Here is a 24,899-nt window from a genome sequence, read left to right on the forward strand (position 1 = left end):
AGGAACCGCATACTACAATGTTCCAACCGGTCAGCCCGGCAAGAACATTGTAATACACTCGGGGGGCCATGGCGGTGGCGTCCTCCCCCCCAAGCTTGGCAGTCCTGCTGTGGGACCCCCAAAGTCATAAGACACAAGATCTTGTGTTTAGAGGTCTACCTTTAATTAACATAAACAAGCTCTGAAACATTAGACTAGATCGTAGTAAAATATGTTTTGAAATCCTGGAAATAATGAAGTGCCATTGTGAAAATGTGAATTTGAACAATTTGTATAATTTACTGCAAAGTGATGTCTATAAAACGTTCATGTTTATCATGTAGCTTTATTTGTCAATTGAAACATTCATTGCTACTTGCAGGCCTGTAGCAAATTTTCAAATAGTCTGGTAACTTTTTTGCAATATTCTTTGTTAGAAGATTTCCCAAGATTTCACTGGCAATGTCAAACCCAATACATTTGCTATTAAAAAATGAGGACTTTTTCCTGTAGAAATGTAGTTCCTAGTGCTGATTGCCTTACACATGGCTCATTGTGTTGGCAATTTGGTGCATGCTGCTGGTTATGTTGGAAAACTCCTCCCATCGTCCTTTCTGCGCAGACTCATCGATATCCACATGAGACTTCAAATTTTTCAGATCGTGGGACAATCGATTAGCATGCTCATTCATGTAAAGAATCTCATTTTCCCTTTCAGCAATCTAGAAGGGTGAAAGCAATTGAACAATTTAATGTTGGATGACAATGAATGTTGATTGGTATGTATTTGTGTTACCATACTTCATTGATAAATTATTTAATTGAAGTAACGTCATATGGGCACTGGGCAGAGAATACAAATATGTTGACTCTTGGTATCAGATATGATAATACCAAGTACATAGGTCTGCAAGAAGAAGTTACTTACTTTTCTGGTGGATACTTTATTTACCTGCAGATTTCCTCACCTGTTGAATATTATCAGTTGCCAGACTTGATCCAGAAACTTTTACATAGCTCTTCTGCACATTTTGAGGGTGCGGGCTCCATTTCCCTGCCAGAAGCAACTCTCACTGGAGCCATACAGCGCCCAACTCGTCACAGTGACATCAGCTACATGGCCAATGAACATCCTTCAGAATGTGGAGTTGGGGAGGGAGAGGGTGTCAACCTCAGGGCAGTGCGCGCTCTACGGGCGACTAAAATGCAAAAACCCAGCCTTTATGCAAGAGCACAATTCATGCATTGTGTTTATATGCAGTATGTTAACCTTTCGCTTTTCAGACTTTAACCTTGAAAAACACTATTAATGATGTTTGCAATAACTGTTCTTTTGCAAGGTATTGCTGCAGACTTACTGAATGTGTTAGGGTGTGGTCCCTTTCTAGGGCTGGGCAAGACTCTATATAAGGGAGCTAGCCCAGCTCCATGTGCTCACTATTCAGAGGTCCCGGTGCAGAGCAGCAGTAACTTCCAGACCCCTTCATTGTATTGGTGATCCTTGAACAGGTCGGTAAGACGGAGATCGGGCTGGGCCCCCGACCCCGTTTTTAAAGGCATTCGAGTTTTTTGGCCTAGCTTTCATGTTGAAATATTTTCCTTGTGCGTGTGAATGTGCTTGTGGTTTCTGGCATTTACATGTTGGTTTTCGAATCGGCAAGACGCGCAATTCATTCTTGGCATTTGACTTTTGAGATTTGGATCGGCAACAGTGTTGGCATTAAACTCTTGTTATTCAGTGTGAGCTACGATTTATTGGCATTTGCATGGTGGCATTCGAATCGGCAAGACGTGCGATTCATTCCTGGCATTAAACTCTTGTTATTCAGTGTGCGCTACCATTTCTTGGCATTTGCATGGTGGCATTTTGAATCGGCAAGACGTGCGATTCATTCCTGGCATTAAACTCTTGTTATTCAGTGTGCGCTACCATTTCTTGTCATTTGCATGGTGGCATTCGAATCGGCAAGACGCACGATTCATTCCTGGCATTTAACTCTTGATATTCATTGTGCGCGACCATTTCTAGGCATTTGCATGGTGGAATTCGAATCAGCAAGACGCGCGATTCATTCCGTGCATTTAACTCTTGATATTCATTGTGCGCGACCATTTCTTGGCATTTGCATGGTGGCATTCAAATCGGCAAGACGCGTGATTCATTTCCCGCATTTAAATCTAGGTGTTCAGATCACTTACAGTGTGCTCGATCATTTCATGGCATTTGCATGTACTTGTTGGAATCAGCAGTGTGCGCGATTCATGTCCCGCATTTAAACCTTGATGTTCAGATCGCTTACAATGTGCGCGATCATTTCATGGCTATTAAAACTTTGATGTGTAGTGTTTCCTGAAGTGCACATGATTATCCAGGGCCTTTTGAATTTTCTGCAAAGGGGTTAAATTCAAGATGTTACATTCTATGTGCATGTTAAGTCCTTAGTACAAATCCTATTGTTTTTCCAGGGAATGTGCAGATTACCTTTTGTCCTCATGTAAAGAGGCAATGTTGGTTCTGAAACATAATTCTAGAAGGTTCTTATATTCCTAGACTGTATGTGACATTTCATGAAAAGTTCATATGAAACATTGTATTAACCATTCTTGATTCCTTCCCAGGTAGCCAGACATTTTGAGGTCTAGGTCCTTTCTTAAGTTATCCATGGTTACAGTATGACAATGCTTAGAATCATAGTCTAGTAAAAATCAATGTGATAATATCTTGATATTGTGTTATTTAACCTTTTGCTTCCTACAGGTCTCCTTCCCAGCTGTTCCCAGCTGTTCCCATCCTAATCCCCTTTTCCCCGTGTGGACTCTCTCAGGCTCTGTGATATTTCTATCAGAGTTTTGGAGCTGGCTAGTGGTGGACATGTTGGGAGCGTACGCAGGCCCCGAGGATCTGGTCTTCCTGACAGAGGGTAGGTGAGGAATCTGTGGATAGATAAAGTATCCACCAGAAAGATTGTACCTGAAGGTAACTTTCTTTCTGATGAACAGTTCTACCTGCAGATTTCTCACCTGTTGAACAGATTCCAAATCAGTATTGCTCCAGGAGGTGGGTCTGAAGGTGTTGTTAGATGAAGAAATCCTTCTGTACTGAACCTGTAAAATGGTCATTTGTTCTCACCTGTGAGTCCAAGTAATAAAGCTTAGTGAAGGTATGAAGGGAAACCCATGTTGTCACCCGACAAATCGCAGCCACAGGAACAATACTGGCAAGCGCTGATGGTGAACTCTTTGCTTTGGTGGAGTAAACATGTATTACACATCGAGGTTTCTTTTTGGCAAAGACGTGGTACATTTTTATACAAAGCATAATCCAGTGGGACAAAGTCCTTTATTGTAATGTTTTGCTTTTCTTACTACCTACATAGCCCACAGAGAACTGGCTGTGAAAACGAATCTCTTTTGTGTGGTTAATATAGAAAACCCACGGCCACCCTATTGGGGTTCAGCTGATGTAGTCGCTCCTCCTCCTTGGTGGGGTGAGATGGACGGTAAAAATAGTGAGGATAACTGCCCCCGATGGAAATGGGTCATCATCTTTGAAAGGAAAGCTGCTTTAGTCCTCAGGACCATTTTGTCTGAGGAGAAGCCTGTGCAGGACGACAGGTTGATGCTTAGTGCTTGCAACTCACTGACACTCCTCAACAAGATAACAGCTACAAGAAAAACTGTCTTAAATGTTAACACTCACAAGTGTCAATTGTCAAGAAGCTCGAAAGGAGCAAGGAAATGTTAAAAACAAGTTTAAGTTCCATTAATGCATGACAAATGGAGTTAGTGGAAACATGTGAATCAGCCCCTTCAGAAATTTCATCATCATCGACTTGAAAAGAGATGGCTGATCTGGAAGGCAGATAAATGCAGGAAAGGTCGCAATGTTTCCCTGGAGGGTTCCAACTACATAGCCATACCGAGCCAAGTACAAAGGGAAATTGGGGACTTCCAACAGGTGTGCCTTCAAAGGTAGCACTCAGCATCAAATCTGTTCCACCTTCCACAAGAGATGGATTTTGTGAAGAGGCAACAGGCTGAAGGAATGATTTTGACCACCTCTGGAGGAAGTTGAAAGGAGCTCAATGTCCCTGCTCATCCTCCAGGCACGAAGGTGGAGGATCTGGAGATGTGGGAGCAATGCGTGTCCTTCTGAGACTGGGAGAGGAGATTTTTCCTGAGATGAAGCAGCAGGGAAGCAGGGAGTTTCTCTGCCAGTATGGGTTGATGAAACGTAGCTCTAGTTTCATGGATAACGGTATTGGTATAGCTTCAGTGACTTCACCATGATGTCACTTCAGATGCTGAAATGGAGCCAGCAACCCCTGCAGACACAGGATATCCATGGAAAAGTTCCTGGATCCAGTCTGGCAGAACATTTAACTCTTAGTTTACTTCACTTCCCCAGACAAATAAGTAAGGCAGACTTCATTGCATTGCTACCCAGAAGAATAGCACAAACAGAAACATAACAAAACATCTTCAAACGAATTATTCAAGTGAGCCAAGACATACTGGGGGTCATTCTGACCCTGGCGGTCATTGACCGCCAGGGTCAACGACCGCGGGAGCACCGCCAACAGGCTGGCGGTTCTCCCAAGGGCATTCTGACCGCGGCGGTACCGCCGCGGTCAGAAACGGAAAACCGGCGGTCTCCCGCCGGTTTTCCGCTGCCCTGAGGAATGCTCCATGGCGGCGCAGCTTGCTGCGCCGCCATGGGGATTCCGACCTCCTCACCGCCATCCTGTTCCTGGCGGTTTTGACCGCCAGGAACAGGATGGCGGTGAGGGGTGTCGTGGGGCCCCTGGGGGCCCCTGCAGTGCCCATACCAATGGCATGGGCACTGCAGGGGCCCCCGTAAGAGGGCCCCTAAAAGATTTTCAGTGTCTGCTATGCAGACACTGAAAATCGCGACGGGTGCTACTGCACCCATCGCACCCTTCCCACTCCGCCGGCTCCATTCGGAGCCGGCTTCCTCGTGGAAAGGGGTTTCCCGCTGCGCTGGCGGGCGGCCTTCTGGCGGTCGCCCGCCAGCCCAGCGGGAAACACAGAATAACCGCGGCGGTCTTCGGACCGCGTAGCGGTATTCTGTTGGGGGGGCCGCCCGTCAAAGTTAGAATCACCCCCACTGTGTTCTCATTTCATAATTCTTCGCTGTAAACTACTATGTGAAGTTTTTACTGTTAACTGTCCAAAAGAGGGTCCCATGAGTGAGCTTTATAGTATGACAACTTTGCCTATGCATTTGAAAAACATTTAGGGAAACTTCAATGGATGCTGCAGACAGAGTATGGATTATTGGTTGTGAGGATAGCTCCATATGTGCACTTTATTTGTTATTATGGCCGGGCCACCATTGTCAAAACAGTCTAAAATATGCTGAAAGTCATCCATCCACTTCATTATCACTACTGCAATAGTGCCTTTCATTTTCCAGGAGCCATAATTTGTTCTCATCAACCCATCTGCTCCAGGTAGCATGCCATGAAAGGACCACTTCGAGGTAGTGACTCTCAGCATGAGTTCCCTGTCCTTGTTCTTTTGCATGCTCATGGGACTTTCTTCACTACTCATACATGTGCCATTTGAGATCACAATGATATGTCAGAATATTGAGTTTTTAATATCATAGTAAAACATTTGACAGCCAAAATATTAGGAAGGTATGTATTTATAGGTAAGTATAGACTTACTATTCTTAACTCCACGTCCACGTGTCTTGAAGATACATATGTTGTCAAGGTACATATAACTGGAGTTAAGTAGAGTAAAGCTGTACTTTGCAAAATGCACTCACCGATATTTGGTTGACCATAGTTTTGCCATGATATTATTGTGTCACACTGAGATAAATAAAAACAACTGACAAGCGTAAGACTATGCCGAAACCAGTCTGGGCTTCTTTGTGTTCCAATTGAGAGGGGACCTTGCCCGGCAGTTCAGGACAAACTGTTCCTATTGGAGAAGGCCCCAGCTGATTTGAGAATGGCTGATTTATTTCTGATGTGTCACTGGTAAAAACAAAAATGATGAACTTGATTGTGGCCCAGAGTAATTACCATAATTACCAGTAGCTGAGGTTTCTAGCTTTGTGTTGAAATACAGAGCATGAAAGCAGTGTTGTGGTTGGCTATGCTTCTAATACCCTCACAGCTCTTCGCCGCCTCCACACAGGAGACCAAACCCACCAGAAAGGAGGATGCAGAGAAAAGGAAGATTGGCATGTCAAAACTCCCAGTGGTCCATCAAGCTGCAGGAAAAGTAAGGTAATTTTACTGACCTTATTGTCGAATTGATTGTTACGCCCCAGCATTTTCATATTTTACCAGCCTCAATAAAACACACCTGCAGTGCTACTTCATCGAACAAAAGATGGAGAATGCCTGTAGGCGCCAGACACTCGTGGATCTATCTTCCCACTGGCAAGTGGGGTCCAGCCCCAGTTAACAACACCACATGTCCATAGTGCAACGTCTGATTACTGATAGACACAGCTGTTACATCTGCCTGCCCCTCTCAATTTGGTCAACACTCTCATTTGGCTCTCTAGAATCAGAGTGGAGAAACTACAAAATGGCTGTTTAGTATAAAATACAAAAATAAATAACTATACTAGAAAGCATACATATAGTGGCTCATAGTGGATACAAGTTGATGTAGGCAAGCGTGTATGGCAATGACTTTATTTTATATATATATATATATATATATATATATATATATATATATATATATATATAGTATTAAGCAACAAATCAAATCAATATCCACCTTTCATTATGCATTATAATGATGATATCTCTATAAAACAAGATTTCAAAATAACAATGTAACTCAAACTGTCTGAAGTACATAACTGGGTCGCAGGCATCACATACTGTTAAAAACTGTCCCTCAAGTAAGTTTTTATGGTTGTATTTTATACTAGAGAGCCATTTTGTAGGTTTTCCACTTTGTATCCCCTGACTTGCACTGCTCAGATAGTTTTTTTTTTTTTTAGGGGGCCTCTGTTGAGTAGCATCTCTAGAAGCAGAGGCCAAATCTGTGCCTCTGGAGATCCAGTGATGAGATGGGACAAAGTTTTTTTTTTAGGGCATATCACAAATTATTTTCACTAGACACACAATATGCAAAATTCCACTCAGGAATTTCAAAAATCTAGTGTACCATAAGTAGCAGTAAATTATTTCCTTATATTTAATAATAAAATAAATCATTGCAATAATAAAAAAATCAAAAGGAGTCTTCTGACCTACGGAAATCGAGTATCTAAAAAAATTATTCATCAGGTCACTTTTCATTATTTAAATGAATATAGTTAATTTTCTTCCAACATATGTTTAACAGTATTAATGCAATTATGCTGCTGATTGCTGGATCTGATTCAATTAAAAAATAATGTAGCAGCTGAAGCCACAGTCCTGAAATTGGCTATACAAAAGAATCAACATAACAGTATTTTCCATTGTTGCCAAGGCTGTAGCTAAACATATTGTTTTGGGGCTCATATAACAGCATTTCTGATCATTGTCTGTGTATTTGTGTCTACATATATATTTGCTAATAACATTGGCACCATTTGACAAACCTTCACAAAGCTTTTCATAAAACAGGGCTATCTGCCCCAGTTCCTCCCTGGACCAACACTTCAGGGTGATCTGTCACATGGAGGCCAACAAAAAGTGGGGGGTCCCAAAACATGGTTTCCCCATGCAATTTTTCATAGGAAATTTAAGCATAGATACAGCCAAAATGACTGAATTACACTAAATGCGGCAGAAAGCTAGATATTGGACCAGAAAGTGTTGTTTTTGTGATTTGGTGTAAATCCATTCAGTGGTTTTAGAGAAATTGAGGTTCACATTTATGTATATATCAGGCTGTGGAGGAATGGCAGACCTGACAGATCTCATCCGATTGGCTGCCACCACATCAGCAAAGATGTGATGGCAGCCATTTTAGGACTCAGGGACTCCGTCCCCAGTCCTGCAAAAGGTTAAAAAATATATAGGGGGAAGGTAGAGATACCATGCTCCCCTCCCCCTGGCTTGGTGCGGGGTATATTGTACTGCAAATTCGCAGCATATCTGTTGTAAAAATGTTTTTTAAAAAGCCACCTTTTAAAAAATGTTTCCAGCTTTTTAGCCAAGAGGTATCTATTGCAATCTTTTGATGAGAAATTTCTGCAGATACCAAAAGTGAATACTATTTTGCCTAGCATGACATCTCCCTCTTCGTTGGCATAAGAGGTGGCTTCTTTATAGGAAGCAAATGATAAAGAGGTGGAGATGTCCCTAAAGAGACTGTATGCAGCTTTGAACTTTCTGTTGTGGGCAGCTACATATGCATTTTATTCTTCACATACATTGTTAAATTACTTTCTATTTTTGTCTGATGTGCTACAAGAGCAAAGAGATCCTACTGAGGTTCTTGCAAAGAGATCCTACTGAGGTTCTTGCAAATATGGACATATTAGCTCAATTCAACTCAAATGTCTTGTTTGATTTCCTATGGTCTGCATGCACTGCTGCAGGTGCCTTGATTGCAACTCGCCAAAGGTTATGGCTCAAATCATGGAAACTGGAGCAATGATAAAAAACACAGATCATTAGTCTTAACTTCACAGGGGATAAGTTGTTCTCGTCAATGATAGACAACTTGCTAAAGAAAGCAGCACAGGAAAAAAAGGTGTTGTAACCTTGTTGACCTTATAATGTGAAAAAACATATTTTGTACAAAAACAGTACACTAAAACTTTTTGTATGAAACAACCCTTTTGAGACCAAGGTCATGGTCGGGGAACCCAGCTAAATTAGCTGCAACCTCAACAGCATCTCCAGCGGAATAAATGACAGCCAATCCGTTACCGTGAGAGGGAGAATACTTTTTTTTTCAGAATGGCAATTTTTCATCACAGACAAATGGATTTTGGAAGTAGTCCATCCAGGGCTATCAGATGGAGCTTTATATGCGTCCAAAGAAGCCTTTCTTTCTACAGACCACATTACCCAACGATCCAGTAAAAGGTCAAGCAATCTGGCAAGGAGTGCAAAATATCTTAATGATAGTAGCCATAGGCTTTGATTCAGTAGTCTTTCTGGTTCCAAAGCCTGATGGACAATATTGACCAGTACTGAACCTGAACAATCAGGACTTCCAAGATGTTGACTCTCCAGCAAATAATAACAGCAATCTTGCAAAATGCCAGCGGTTTCTTCAGTTTGCATTTGGAATTCTGCTCTTCAGCCTCTCCTTCTCTCTAAGAGTGTACAAGAATGTACTAGCTTCAGTGCTAGCACACTTAAATTTGATGGGTATAAGCATTTTTCCATGCTTAGACAACTGGTTAATTGTGGAACCTTCTTATTCCAAGGTGGAGTGGTATGTTCGGCAGTCCAACCAAACAATGACCTTTAGACATGGTGTTGAACATGGAGAAATCTTGTCTGCAGCCATCTCAATACATGAAATTAATTGGAGCCCTGTTTAATTCTGTCAGGGTGAGGTTTTTCTTTTCGGAAGAGATGTGATTAAACCTTCAGTCCCATCTTCTACAGCTTCTTCAGTTTCCCTCATTGCCAACCAGGCAATGGTTCAGAGTCCAAGGACTGATGTCATCTTGCTCAGCAGTAGTACTGCGGTCCAGATATCATTTGAAATCAGAGGTACATCACATTCTAAATCACTAGACCCCGGCATTATTGATTTACGCATCCGAGATCCCTGTATCTGCACATTGGTGGTTATTTCTTCAAAATTTACAGAAAGAGGTTAAGATGACAAAACCTCTTCTTCTAGTGATCACAACAGGTGCAATACAGTGCATATAGGGAGCAACATTAGAGGGTAAGGAAGCTCAAGGCAGCTGGTTATAGGCAGAGTTCCTCAACTCCTCCAACTGGTGGGAATTGTCAGTGGAAGGATGCCCTGCAGAGTTTTGCAGCCTGCCTATTTCAGAAAGCAGTCCTAATCTGGACAAACAATCAAGCCACAAAAGTGTATATAAACAGACAAGATGGGACCAAGGGCCTGATTACGAGTTTGGCAGTCGGAACACCCGACCGCCAGACCCATGGTGAGGAGACCGCCTTGGACCTGGCGGACTTCCTACCTGCCCTACTACAACTTTCCCGATTGGGCTGACCGGCATAAACGGTTAGCCCTGTGGGAAAGCTGCAGCAGCATTGTCCCCGGGTCATAATTGAGCGGGCGGCAATGCTGCCACACGCAGGGTGCACAGTGACAGTGTGCATTTCAAGGGTGCTTGGTAGGGGGACCCCTGCACTACCCATGCCATGGGCAGGGCTGGGGCCCCCCTGTACCTGTTTTCTGCCAGCCTTTTTATTGAGGTGGAAGACATGGTTGTAATCCGCCAGGTGGCACTGACTTCAGCGCCGCCCTGTCTGATCACAACCAAGACCTCCATCAGCCCATCGGGTATAGAGATCCTGGGGGTAATGGCAGTAGGTTGGCGGTCAGATAGCCACAGCCGCGAAGGCCCATTCGGCCCCAAAGTCTCTTTCCCTGGCTGCTCTTGCAGAGAAGAATCTACTATCAATCCAAGCAGTCTATATTCCAGGGACAGCCCATCTACAGGCAGACAGCTTGAGCCGCAACATTTGTTTCTCAATACACTTCCACAAGAGTCACTAGGCTTTCAACCTGGCCATGACCCATTTTGGTCAACCCTCGATAAACATTTTTGTGTCTCCAATGAATGCCATTCTTCCATGCTTCTGCACAGAAAGTATTTACAATGGAGCGTGGAGAACCAATGTGTTGACTCTCTTATGGCAAAAAGAACTTCTATATGCTTCCCCTCCATTTTCCTTCCTCCTGAAGGTGCTTCAGAGGACTTACAGGGAGGAAGTGGCAGGCCTCTTCATAGCCCCTTTTTGTCCCAGGAAACCCTGGTTTCCACTTTTGACCGCATTGGCAATAGAGCCTTATCTTTCTGTCCCCTTAGAGTCCGAACCACCTACGATTTCCAGTCCTTATATTCAACTAAATTTGGCAACTGAGGTTCACGGCCTGGAAGTTGAAAGGTTTGGGTTGCAACAAATAGGGTGATCCAGAAAAGTCACTTGTGAAATTCAATCAGTTAAGAAGAATTCTACAATACAAGCTTATGCCAAACATTGGAAACATTTATTATTAGTGTTTAGTCATGGGCATTGATTCAGTTATAGAACACTCATTCAAAAGTAGTTCTTGAGGGATGTGTTTGGGGAAACTCTATCTCCATCCACTTTAAATTCTGAGTGGGCCACTATTAAGTCTTGCAGAGAAACAAGGGGAAATCTAGCACCTATTTCTTAACTAGTAGATAAAAACTACTTACAACTTTTTGTCAACAAGAACCTGCTATCTCTCCTCCAAATTCTTCATGGATCTCTCAACAGTATAAAAAGAGTTACAGAAAGAACATTTAAGCCATTGGAGCAAGCTGACATTTCCTAGCTATCTGCCAAAATGACAGTCCTATTGGCAATATCTACTGTAAGAACGTTTGGGGAATTTATATAATTATTAATATATTTTCTATTCTTGCAATTTATTCCGGATCATGTGGTTTTGAGACCAGACCCAAAATTCAAACCAGAAATCAGGAGATTTTCCTTCCAGTTTTTCATACCTCAATTAAAATCCCTTCAACTTTAAATGCGAGACATGCTCTGTTAATTTATCTGGAAAGCACAAAGTCATTCAGGGCCTCCCAGTCTCTTTTTGTTTCCTATGGAACTGCTTATAAAGGTAAAAAGCTACCTTTGAGACAATTTGTGGTGGGTGAAGCAAGCAATTTCTCATGCTTACACATCTATGGGGTGGATTATGCCAGGAATGTCCTATCGAGATCCACCACGGCAGTGTCAGCTTCATGGGCTGAAGCAGGAGGAGCTTCTCTCCATGAGAATTGTCCCACTGCGACATGAGTGAGTACTAATACATTTTTTCACACTATAAAATGGATTTGTCTTCTAGTGATTTTGACAATTTTGGTCTGTTCAGATGGAAAACAGCAATGAAGTATTTGCTGAAATATATTTTAGCAACATATAGTTGTGTCAGACTTCGCCTTCTTTATGGCATGGGTACATCCTCCCAAGTCATTGCTATGACGAGGAGAACAGATGTAGGGGTAAGTAATTGGTTTAATACAGGCAACAGATAAATTGGAGAAATGGCTGTTAATGTACTTTTATGATGTAATTTATTGTAGCTAGGCCTGGCAGAAATTTGCACAGTTACTCCTGGCAGGTATTGGCCCATTTACATTTACGTGTGCAGACAACTTAGCTACAAGTGTGGAGTTCTCCGCACCCGTAAATCCCACTCAAGGGGTAGGAAGTGGTATCAAGGTGGAGTTAGCCACAAAATCCCATACAAAGGTTATTCAGCCAGAGGTTGGACTCCTCAGGGCCTTTGATGGCTCAGGGAGGGGGCTGCACGTCCCATCCCCACAAATAATATATTCAGCCCCAGGGCCTCTAAAGGCTCAGGAGGAGGGACCACGCAGGCGCATTCCTTTTATGAACACAGCCCCAAGGGTAGGCTCCCAGGCCTTATGATAAATCAATGCAGCTCGGATGGAATTTTTTTCCCAATCCTGCAAGAGTCTTGCAGGACTGCACATTTTAAAAAGATTTTGCCATTTTGTTATCTTGTTTGACCCAGTGCAGAGGGCTCCACCCGTGGGGCCTAGGGGGTCAGGGTATCTCTACCTGGCCCTCTTATAAGTTTTTTAAAAACTTCAGTACAGGGGACATAGGGCCGGATGTACAAAGCTTTTTCTTTTGTGCGCAAACGGCCTGGTTCGCAGAATCGGGCCGTTTCCGCACAGAAAAAAGCATTTTGGGATTTACAAATGCTATTTTGCGATTAATTAATTTATTTATCGACTCGCAAAATAGGTTTGCGGGTAGCAATTAGGAAGGGGCGTGCCAAGGGCTTCCCTTCCTAATTGCGAGTCACAGTGGTATGTATGATGTTATGTAACAGTGAAAGTGGTCGCAAAACAATCACAGTTAACACCAATTTGGTATTAACCCATTGGCAAATGGGATGAGGTCCCCAGCGGATCCCTTGGTGATTGGTAGCGAAAAGGTTTTTTAAGATCAGGCAGTGGTCCCACGCACCACGGCCTACTCTTAAAAAATGAAACTGAAACATTCCATTTTTTGTTTTCTAAACGCAGACCCTTTTCCTTCAAGGTAAACTGGCTGGAGTAAAAAATAAAGATTGCTTTATTGAAAAGCAGAATGGTGGTCTGCTGACTCCAGCAGGCCACCATCGCTATGATTTTTTGCGATTCTCAGTCGGTTGCATATTGCGACCTACCTCAATAATATTAATGAGGTAGGTCTATTTGCGACCCACTGGGAATCACAAAAGAAACTCGATGGAGTTTCGTCCTTCTAGAATTGCGATTTACTAATTGCTATTCGTATGGAATCGCAATTAGGAAATCGCAATTCCAAATGTTCGTACATGTGGCCCCATGTCCCAGAGTCCTGTAATGTCTGTCAGCAACAATTTTCTCAGGTTGCTGGCAGCCAATCAGAGAGCTCGCTCTTGTGGGAGTCTGACTCCAGTGAGAGAGAGCTGGCCCAAGATAAATAAAGATCCCTGGGCCAAACACTCTATTTTTAAATTGGCGCTGTCTCAGAGACTCTTGCAACACCAACTCCAAAAATATACAATTATTTTTTACCCTTAGTTTCTCACAAACTACTTAATGGATTTACACCAAATTTCAAAAAGCACAATCTGCGGACCAAGATCTAGCTTCCTGTCAAATATGGTGTAATTCCGTTCAGCAGTTTTTGCTGTAGCCTGTCATAAAGAAGTCTATGGAAAATGCATGGAGATTTGGCATTTTGGGACCCCACTTTTTGCTCAGCCCCTGATTGATGACTCACCTTGAAACTTGCCATGCACACACTACTAAAAAGTAGCACCTTTTTGCAAAGTTTTGTCAAACGGCTCCAAAGTTATTAGCAAAGCAAACAACGCTTTTCCTATGGAAAAGCAATACTAGCTATAACTAACTAGTGGTAACTGTCACTAGGCTATGTATATATAGCCAGTAGGTAGTTATCATTAGGACCAACTTTTCCTATAGATGAGGCATTTTTTAAGTTGCTAATAATTTTGGTGTTGTTTGACAAATGTTCATGATATTTTCAAAACTAGTTTGCCACTTTCTTTAGCTGCTGTGTGGAAAGTTTTGAGGTGATTCATCAAGCAGAGGCCAAGAAAAAGGGGTGACCCAAAACGCTTTAATCCCCATGCAATGTCTAAGTGGATTTTGCATTTTTTCAACACAACTACAGCCCAAACCGCTGAACCGATTCATAACAAGTTTGGCAGAAAGCTAGATCTTGGTCCAGAAGGATCTCTTTTATTAGTTGTTGCAAAGCTATTCTTTAGTTGTGAAGGTATTAAAGAAATAAAAATTTGCATATCAAGGGATGCGGATCCTTTTCAGACCCGTGAGTACCCGCTTGGAATCTGCAGGTGCTCACAGGTACCTGCGGATCCTAATCCCAATGGGAAAGTAAAAAAAATCACCCACTCACACACCATTGCCCTGCCGCACACGGCCTGCCCAGCGTGGCGTTGGGTGCATGTGGAAGGGTTGGCCTTAGGGCCTGGCAGCAGGCCAGGCCCTGCGGCCAACCCTCACTGCACATGGTCGTGACTGTTTTAATGTATCTTACTTCACATTAAAGAAACCGAAATTCACAACAACAACAAAAAGTTTACAGGGACGTTATAGTTGGGTGCACATTTTAACCGCCCAAAACCATAGAAATTCTACAGTTGTAATTATACTTATAGGAATACTTATCTGAAGAAACTATAACTGATATAACTTTAGGCTACAAGTTATAGTTTCTCAACGTGATCCATCAAGTGTGGAATAAGAAAAAAAAGAAGGGGGAATTCCAAAACATGTTTTCCGAACAGCGATCTCAAGCCATGCATTGCCGGAAAACTCACAGATATAGTAAGGTATGGTAAAAAAATTAAATAATAATGAAAATGTCACTTACCCAGTGTACATCTGTTCGTGGCATCAGTCGCAGTAGATTCGCATGTTCTGCAATAGCTCGCCATCTGGTGTTGGGCCGGAGTGTTACAAGTTGTTTTTCTTCGAAGAAGTCTTTCGAGTCACGGGACCGAGTGGCTCCTCCTTTTGTCTCCATTGCGCATGGGCGTCGACTCCATCTTCGATTGTTTTTCCCCGCAGAGGGTGAGGTAGGAGTTGAATTGTAGTAATAGTGCCCATGCAATGGAGTGACTAAGTATGCACCTATTTAAGGTTGAGATGACACATATATAAATAATTGAAGGTAACTTCCAAACTGCTACAGGCTCCCGGGGAGGCGGGTGGGCACATGCGAATCTACTGCGACTGATGCCACGAACAGATGTACACTGGGTAAGTGACATTTTCAGTTCGATGGCATCTGTCGCTGTAGATACGCATGTTCTGCATAGACTAGTAAGCAGTTATTTCCCCAAAAGCGGTGGATCAGCCTGTAGGAGTGGAAGTAGTGTGAAATAATGTTCTTAATACAGCTTGACCTACTGTGGCTTGTTGTGCGGATAACACGTGTACACAGTAGTGCTTGGTGAATGTGTGAGGCGTAGACCATGTGGCTGCCTTACATATTTCTTGCATTGGGATGTTTCCTAGAAAGGCCATGGTAGCCCCTTTCTTTCTGGTTGAGTGTGCCCTTGGTGTAATGGGCAGCTGTCGTTTAGCTTTAAGGTAGCAGATTTGGATGCATTTAACTATCCATCTGGCTATACCTTGTTTTGAAATTGGGTTTCCTGCATGAGGTTTTTGAAATGCAATAAAGAGTTGTTTAGTCTTTCTGATGTTTTTTGTTCTGTCAATGTAATACATTAATGCTCTTTTGACATCTAATGTATGTAGTGCCCTTTCAGCTACGGAATCTGGCTGTGGGAAGAACACTGGAAGTTCCACTGTTTGATTTAGATGGAACGGTGAAATAACCTTTGGCAAAAATTTAGGATTGGTCCTTAGGACGACTTTATTTTTGTGTAGTTGTATAAAAGGTTCTTGTATTGTAAACGCCTGAATCTCGCTTACTCTTCTTAGGGAAGTAATGGCGATGAGAAATGCCACCTTCCAGGTTAGGAACTGTATGTCGCAGGAGTGCATGGGTTCAAAAGGTGGACCCATAAGTCTAGTTAGGACAACATTTAGGTTCCATGAAGGAACAGGTAGTGTTCTTGGTGGTATAATTCTTCTAAGGCCCTCCATGAATGCTTTAATGACTTGTATTTTAAATAGGGAAGTTGAATAGGTAGTCTGCAGGTATGCAGATATTGCTGCAAGGTGTATTTTAATGGAAGAGAAAGCTAGGTTAGATTTTTGTAAGTGAAGCAAGTAACCCACTACATGTTCTGGAGTAGTGTGTAATGGTTGTATTTGATTAATATGGCAGTAGCAAACAAACCTCTTCCATTTACTTGCATAACAGTGCCTGGTGGATGGCCTTCTGGCTTGTTTTATGACTTCCATACATTCTTGGGTAAGTTGTAAGTGCCCGAATTCTAGGACTTCAGGAGCCAGATTGCTAGATTCAGCGATGCTGGATCTGGGTGTCTGATCTTTTGGTTGTGCTGTGTCAACAGATCTGGCCTGTTGGGCAATTTGATGCAGGGTACCACTGATAGGTCTAGCAGCGTTGTGTACCAGGGTTGCCTTGCCCAAGTTGGTGCTATCAATATGAGTTTGAGTTTGCTTTGACTGAGTTTGTTTACCAGGTAAGGAAGGAGAGGGAGAGGAGGAAAAGCGTAAGCAAATATCCCTGACCAGTTCATCCATAGGGCATTGCCTTGGGATTGTTTGTGTGGGTATCTGGATGCGAAGTTTTGGCATTTTGCGTTCTCCTTTGTCGCAAACAAGTCTATCTGAGGTGTTCCCCAGAGTTTGAAATAAGTGTTCAGAATTTGGGGGTGAATTTCCCATTCGTGGACCTGTTGATGATCTCGAGAGAGATTGTCTGCGAGTTGATTTTGGATCCCTGGTATAAACTGTGCTATTAGGCGAATTTGGTTGTGAATTGCCCAATGCCAAATTTTTTGTGCTAGCAGGCTTAACTGCGTGGAGTGCGTCCCCCCCTGCTTGTTTAGATAATACATTGTTGTCATGTTGTCTGTTTTGACGAGAATGTATTTGTGAACTATTATTGGTTGGAAGGCTTTTAGTGCTTGAAAAACTGCTAGAAGTTCTAGGTGATTGATATGCAGTTTTGTTTGATGTACATTCCATTGTCCTTGTATGCTGTGTTGATCGAGGTGTGCTCCCCACCCTGTCATGGAAGCATCTGTTGTTATTACGTATTGTGGCACTGGGTCTTGGAAAGGCCGCCCCTTGTTTAAATTTATGTTGTTCCACCACAGAAGCGAGAGGTAAGTTTGGCGGTCTATTAACACCAGATCTAGAAGGTGACCCTGTGCTTGAGACCACTGTGATGCTAGGCATTGTTGTAAGGGCCTCATGTGCAGTCTTGCGTTTGGGACAATGGCTATGCATGAAGACATCATGCCTAGGAGTTGTAATACCATCTTTGCCTGTATCTTTTGTGATGGATACATGCGTTGTATGATGGTGTTGAAATTTAGAATTCTTTGTGGACTTGGAGTGGCTACTCCCTTTGATGTGTTTATTATGGCTCCTAGGTATTGTTGTACCTTGCGCGGCAGAATGTTGGATTTTGTAAAGTTGACGGTGAACCCGAGTTTGAAGAGGGTTTGTATGATCTGATTTGTGTGATTTGAGCACTGTATGAACGAATGGGCCTTGATTAGCCAGTCGTCCAAATATGGGAACACATGTATTTGCTGCCTTCTTATGTGTGCAGCGACTACCGCTAGACATTTGGTAAAGACTCTTGGTGCGGTTGTTAATCCGAAAGGCAGTACCTTGAATTGGTAATGTATTCCTTTGAATACAAACCTTAGGTATTTCCTGTGCGATGGGTGTATTGGTATATGGAAATAAGCATCCTTGAGGTCTAAAGTTGCCATGTAGTCGTGTAGTTTTAGCAATGGCAATACTTCTTGTAGTGTGACCATGTGGAAGTGGTCTGATTTGATGAAAGTGTTCACTACTCTGAGGTCTAGGATTGGTCTCAGTGTTTTGTCCTTCTTTGGTATCAGAAAGTACAGTGAGTAAACTCCTGTGTTTATTTGTGTGTTTGGCACTAATTCGATTGCATTCTTTTGCAATAGTGCCTGCACTTCTATCTCCAGGAGATTGGAATGGTGTGTTGTTAAATTTTGTGCTTTTGGTGGTATGTTTGGAGGGAATTGTAGAAATTCTATGCAATAACCATGTTGGATAATTGCTAGAACCCAAGTGTCTGTAGTGATTTTCTGCCATGCTTCGTAATAATGACCTATTCTTCCCCCCACTGGTGTTGTGTGGAGGGGGTGAGTGACATGTGAGTCACTGTTTAGTAGTAGGTGTTTTGGGGCTTTGAAATCTTCCTCTATTTCTAGGGAATTGCCCTCCTCTATATTGTCCCCGAAAACCTCCTCTATACTGTCCCTGGTAACTGGACGGTGTGGCTTGTGAGGTGCTGGCTTGTGTGCTTTGACCCCGAAACCCCCCTCGAAAGGGCGTTTTACGGAATGTACTGTAATTGCCTCTGCTCTGCGGGGAGTAGAGTGCGCCCATGGCTTTGGCAGTGTCCGTATCTTTTTTGAGTTTCTCAATCGCTGTGTCCACTTCTGGACCGAACAATTGTTTTTCGTTAAAAGGCATATTGAGAACTGCTTGTTGAATCTCTGGTTTAAAACCAGACGTTCGGAGCCATGCATGCCTTCTGATAGTTACAGATGTATTAATTGTCCGTGCAGCTGTATCTGCAGCGTCCATGGAGGAGCGTATCTGGTTGTTGGAGATGGTCTGTCCCTCCTCAACCACTTGTTTTGCCCTATTTTGTAAGTCCTTGGGCAGATGTTCAATGAGATGTTGCATCTCGTCCCAGTGGGCTCTGTCATAGCGCGCAAGTAGTGCCTGGGAGTTCGCGATGCGCCACTGGTTTGCAGCTTGTGCTGCGACTCTTTTACCAGCTGCATCGAACTTGCGGCTTTCTTTATCTGGGGGTGGTGCATCTCCAGATGTGTGAGAGTTGGCCCTTTTCCTAGCTGCTCCTACAACGACAGAGTCTGGTGGCAGCTGTGTAGTGATGAAAACCGGGTCCGTAGGAGGCGGCTTATACTTTTTTTCCACCCTTGGTGTGATTGCCCTACTTTTGACCGGCTCCTTAAAGATGTCTTTTGCGTGCCGGAGCATACCAGGGAGCATAGGCAGGCTTTGGTATGAGCTGTGGGTGGAGGAGAGTGTGTTGAATAAGAAATCATCCTCTACCTGTTCTGAGTGGAGGCTTACGTGGTGAAATTGTGCTGCTCTAGCCACCACTTGAGAGTACGCGGTGCTGTCTTCTGGTGGAGATGGCTTCGTAGGGTATGCCTCCGGACTGTTATCTGACACTGGGGCGTCGTATAGGTCCCATGCGTCCTGATCTTGGTCACCCTGGCTCATGGTGGTGTGAGCTGGGGAGTGTGATGGAGTTTGTGCAGGTGAAACGTTAATCACGGGCGGAGGAGAGGGTGGTGGTGTAACTCTCTTCACCACTTTTGGTTGTGGTGTTTGTTCCGTCTGGAACTCCAACCTTCTCTTTCTCCTAATGGGGGGAAGGGTGCTTATTTTTCCTGTCCCTTGCTGAATGAAGATACGCTTTTGCGTATGGTCCACATCAGTTGCTTGTAGCTGTTCCTCAAACCTATGCTTCTGCATTTGGGAGGTTAGCGAGTGCTCTTCTGTATAAGAGCCTGAAGCTGGGTCGCTTGCAGTTTGTTTCGGCATCGAAACTTTGTCTGCGTGTTTTTTCGGCTCCGAGGTCAATTTTTTCCTTTTCGGGGCCGAAACCTCTCGGCGTCGATCTGTTTCGGTGCCGCTGTCTCGGCGTCGAGCCGTGTCCACACCGGCATCTCGGTGTCGAGGCTTGTCTCCAGCACTTTCTCGGTCCCGAGAAGGCTGCGTGCCGGTGTCTCGACCGGAGTCGGACGATCTCGGCACTGTTTGGGCCTTTTTCGGTGCCGACGGTCGGTCACCGAATTTATGGGTGGAGCCATGGCCTGGTGGCAGTGGCGTCCCCTGGGCCTTGTAAATGTTCCTCTGAGTGGATTTCGACGTCTTACTCACGGTTTGTATATCGTCGAATCCTTCGGAGTCTGAGTCTTGGATCGAGAAGGTACCTTCTTCTTCCTGTTCCTCGAACTCCCGTTGGGCTGTCGGTGCAGACGCCATCTGAAGTCTTCTGGCTCGACGGTCTCGGAGTGTTTTTCGGGACCGGAACGCACGACAGGCCTCGCAGGTGTCTTCGCTGTGCTCAGGTGACAGGCACAGGTTGCAGACCAAGTGTTGGTCTGTGTAGGGGTATTTATTGTGGCATTTGGGGCAGAAACGGAACGGGGTCCGTTCCATCGGCGTTCTTCAGCACGCGGTCGGGCCGACCAGGCCCCGACGGAGGATCGAAAAACCTACCCCGAAGGGCACCGGAGCTCTTCGATCTTCGACGCGGTGTGGAATCTAAGTACGCCGATCCCGAACGCAACAATACCGACGAAAATCTTCCGAAATTAGCTAATTTTCCGTTCCGAAACTCGGAGCGACAGGAACACGTCCGAACCCGATGGCGGAAAAAAAACAATCGAAGATGGAGTCGACGCCCATGCGCAATGGAGACAAAAGGAGGAGCCACTCGGTCCCGTGACTCGAAAGACTTCTTCGAAGAAAAACAACTTGTAACACTCCGGCCCAACACCAGATGGCGAGCTATTGCAGAACATGCGTATCTACAGCGACAGATGCCATCGAACTTTACGTTACAAAAAATCCCCATAGAAATTCACTGAATAATCCAAAGGTTAAAAGTGACATTATAGCTAGGTCTGGTGATAATATTTTACTTTATATTACAAAACCCTAGAAATTCCCTGAAGTAACAATTAGTTGCACCATTCCTATGCACTGCTTATACGCTGACATATTTCATCACTCTTGCCATGTTTACTGGCAGCATAACATCATTAATGACATCTGAAATTACATCATTTATGACAACACTGCGCATGACGTGGGCACGAGCTCTAGGTAATTCAGTTAGCCATAACTAGTGAATTTCTGAGGTGTTTTTAGTTTGAAATTTTATGTTGTAGCTGTCACTTTAACCTATAGTTTTTTTAGTAAACATATAGATAGCATTTGAAGCAAAATTCAAAAATGAAAATATGAAGATTTTAAAACACTCTCTAAGTGTGAAGGAGTTTATAATTGGCGCCTAAAAATTAAGCTGGCATCCTTAGCTTGATTCCTAGGAGCAGTGCAAGTACAGCACACAGAACAGTACAAACTGCTTGGGCGAGGCCCCCTGCTTCCAGTATTGATTCATTGGGGTCTACAGTAGTCAAAAGATTGAGAACCACTGCCCTATGCAGTCTATTCTTTAGTGCTTTCCTTAAAACAACCAGCGAAAATACCTTTCTGGTTATGAATAATAATAATAATAAGTCATGATGAGATATGTATGTGCCTGGCCTCTCACGATACGGAAATGAGGAGTTTCAGTCGTCAGAGTTATGAGGTCACTGCGGATGTGTTTCTCGGGTGCGTGGTCCAACCATACTCTGAACTGGTGTTGTGCCACTTACATCAGGGGGTTTTAGGGCCATCTTATTGGTTTGTACTAACTGCATAAAATTTCCCCGCAAAAGAGTAAAATAGCAAAGCAGGCAAAACACATAACGCAGAAAGAAGAGATCTGCTTAAGTTCGACTACAGGTAACTCGGGTAATGAAATTGCCTCCAGAGGATGATTACAGGACAATAAGGTGATATCTTCGAAAACAGATAACATAAACAGGAGAAGATCACAGAAAATATTGATCTCTGAAGGAAAAAGGGAAAAGTGTTTCTGTGATGGATATCAGTATCTCACAATGTAACGGGTGTATTAACTTTAATGCCTTACTAAAAGGGATATATTGATCAACGAAAAAAAATCATCAGAGGAAAGTGAAACAGATCTACACCAGGTGTTATAGAGCGCATGAGGTTGTGTGCTGCCGTCTCCAGGAACACATCAAAAGAAACATACTAGACTTTACACTAATCAGAGTTTGAGCAACAAGGTTTCTCTACAAACTGTTTCACTCGTTCGTTTCCTGCCCAAAGAACAAGAAACTGATGATTTATATCTATCACACTGGCATTTTGGCAAATAGAAGATGCCCAGGGGATCCTAATTTTTCACACTGTAGGGAGGACATAAAAAAATGTATGTCATATGAGGAATCCATATCTAATAAAGGTACTTCTTGAAATCAATGAAGTACCCTTCCAATATAACGCGCCCATAACCTACATCAGCATTCTCACCAGTATACAATAGAAAACGAAATTACCAGTCACCTCTCCGCCAGCTTTTAAATGATGGTGGCTGAGACGGAGCGCCTGGGTCCCATGGGGTCCCTGTACTGCCCATGCACTTGGCATGGGCAGTGCAGGGTCCCCCATGGCCAGCCCCTTTGCACTTTTCACTCTCTGCCTGCCAGACAGTGAAAAGCACGACTGGTGCTGCTGCACCTGATGCACTGCAACATTGCCACCGGCTCTATTATGAGCCAGCGTCAATGTTTTGGGTTGTTTTGCGCTGGCCCAGCGGGCGGGAAACTCGTAATAGCCCTCGTGGTCAAGTCCCCGCTCTGGTGGTTTTCTGACCGCATGGCTTTGCTGGACGGGCTTTTCCATCCGCCAAAGTCATGGGGCCTAAATTTCCTAATGACAGGCTTATCTTTACAAATTCAAGAATCAAATTCTCTTAATATTTTAATCTCTGACGCCATGTCACAAGCTCAAAGAGGAAGTAACTTAGTGTGGCTCTGGATCAGGCACTTGTTGGGCTCATACCATTGACATTTGTCAGCAGTGAAAGGCCCAGGTCAGTGGTCTCATCTTACTCAGGCTGCTGGATCAACCAGCTCAGCAGTACTTATTGGTGGGTACCTCATGTAAGGCCCCTCACCTCTAGAAGACTGTCAGTCATGCAGAAACCAGCCCCTGTCTGACAGCAGTTCTTCAAGTACTCTGTGGAGCACTTACTCCTGCGTAAAGAACTTGGAACTGGAAGGAAGTGGGATGGTATATATCCCACATCAATAATAATTTTCCAGACAGGGGACATGGAACCACTGTCTAAGGTCCTGGAACCATTTTGATGGAATTCTCTTTCAAAAGCTATTTTCTGGCTGTGGTGCAGATATAGCCATTGTACACCATGATGGCTCAGACAGCAGGTAGTGTTGAAGCTAGATTCAAGCAGGAGTATCCAAAACATGGGAACTATGAATTCTGAAGGTACTGCACCAGGCTGTCATCAGCCTTTCTGTTGTAGATATCTGGGAAGGACAAGAGGGCAGGCCCTGCCTAGAAAAATCCTCAGCTTTAAGAACCAACATAATTTCCTGACTTGCCTCTTCTCTCCTACCTTCTATATGTTGGAAGTACTCAGGAAAAAATAATCCACAATCCCTTTCTAAAAAGTCCCCATAGAATTCAATGGATAGTCCTGTCCCCATCTTCCCTCACTTCAATGGCTGCATCTCCTTCCTCCAACTTCAGGAATACAGGAAATATATGTCCACTTTCTGGGGAAGCTGTAACCATTCTCCATCTTGTGCAGTGTTAAATCAAATTGGAACCCATGGTCTCAGCAATTATACTCTATTACACACTGAGGGCCTAATTATGAGTTTGACGACAGGGACACCTCTCTGCCAAACTTCCAACAGGGTGGCTGCCGCTGCAGTGGCAACCACCCAGCCAGACCTATTATGAGTTTCCCACTAGCCTGAGGGGCGGAACCTGAGTTTTCTGCCCGTCAGCCCAGCAGGAAACTTGCAGCAGCATTGTTTCCGGCAGCAATGCTGTCACTGCAGGGGGCACCAGCACCCTCGCAGACAGTGAACATTGCGAGGGTACTGAGCAGGGGGAGCAAGGGCATGGGCAGTGCAGGGGCCTCCCTGTGGCCTCCTGCACCTGTTCTCCGCCAGCCTTTTCATGTTAAATGTTTCCCCTAACCGTGACTCGGCTATTATTTATGCAATTTAGTAGCTGATATTCCATCCTTGAGCTTAAGAAAATTACAATTTAAAGAACATTTTGAATCAAAGCAAGAAAAATACACGTTAAAATTCAACAGCAAAAAATAGATCAATATTTTGTCCTGCTTGTGGAAAGCATGAACAGGATAACACTGTCACAGCAAAATCCTTTCACCTGTGCTTCCTAAATAACATTTTCTGAGTAGAAGGTACTGGACAATGATCTACAACTTGAAACTTTTGTTCATAAAACCAAAACCTAAATACTCATGCACTATCATGGCCATGTAATTCCAAAGGCGGAGAATCTTTGGTGAAAATGACACCTCTGGAAGAAACTGTGGTACCACTGTTCTGAAGATTGCAAGTTAGTACCCTTCAGTGAATCAGGCCTTGGGTAGATACATTTAGAACATACTCCATATCAGCATGAGAAAGATAATTTTCTTATAGTGCATTATAAACATGAAAATTGTTCAAAAGGGGTACCTGCGTATGCAACTGGGAAATGTTGGCTACTAAATGTGTCTTGTCTGTCCGCAGCTGGGAATTTTCCAAACGAACTCTTGAAAGCCTCTCTTCTAAATCTAGTAGTTGATTCTGGAGCGATTGTCCGTTCATCTTCACAGACTTCCTTGCTTGCTGCACATGCAGTTGCTAATGACAAAAATGTGTATTTCATTAATATGACTTCTTTATCAAAGATA

General features: G+C 43.7%; 1 protein-coding gene across 1 annotated transcript in view; it reads right to left on the reverse strand.

The window, feature by feature from the left end:
- Positions 1 to 305: 305 nt before the first annotated feature.
- LOC138282619 (myosin heavy chain, clone 203-like) overlaps positions 306 to 24,899 on the reverse strand; it is a 262,838-nt gene continuing 238,244 nt past the window's right edge. Inside the window, exons 10-11 of the mRNA XM_069220406.1 lie at positions 24,682 to 24,849; positions 306 to 701 (exon numbers count right to left, since the gene is read on the reverse strand). Coding sequence (XP_069076507.1) covers positions 519 to 701; positions 24,682 to 24,849 — 351 coding nt within the window. The 3' untranslated portion in view covers positions 306 to 518. The remainder of the gene's footprint in view (positions 702 to 24,681; positions 24,850 to 24,899) is intronic.

This window comes from Pleurodeles waltl, chromosome 2_2 (genome assembly GCF_031143425.1).
Source record: "Pleurodeles waltl isolate 20211129_DDA chromosome 2_2, aPleWal1.hap1.20221129, whole genome shotgun sequence".
Classification (NCBI taxonomy): Eukaryota; Metazoa; Chordata; class Amphibia; order Caudata; family Salamandridae; genus Pleurodeles; species Pleurodeles waltl.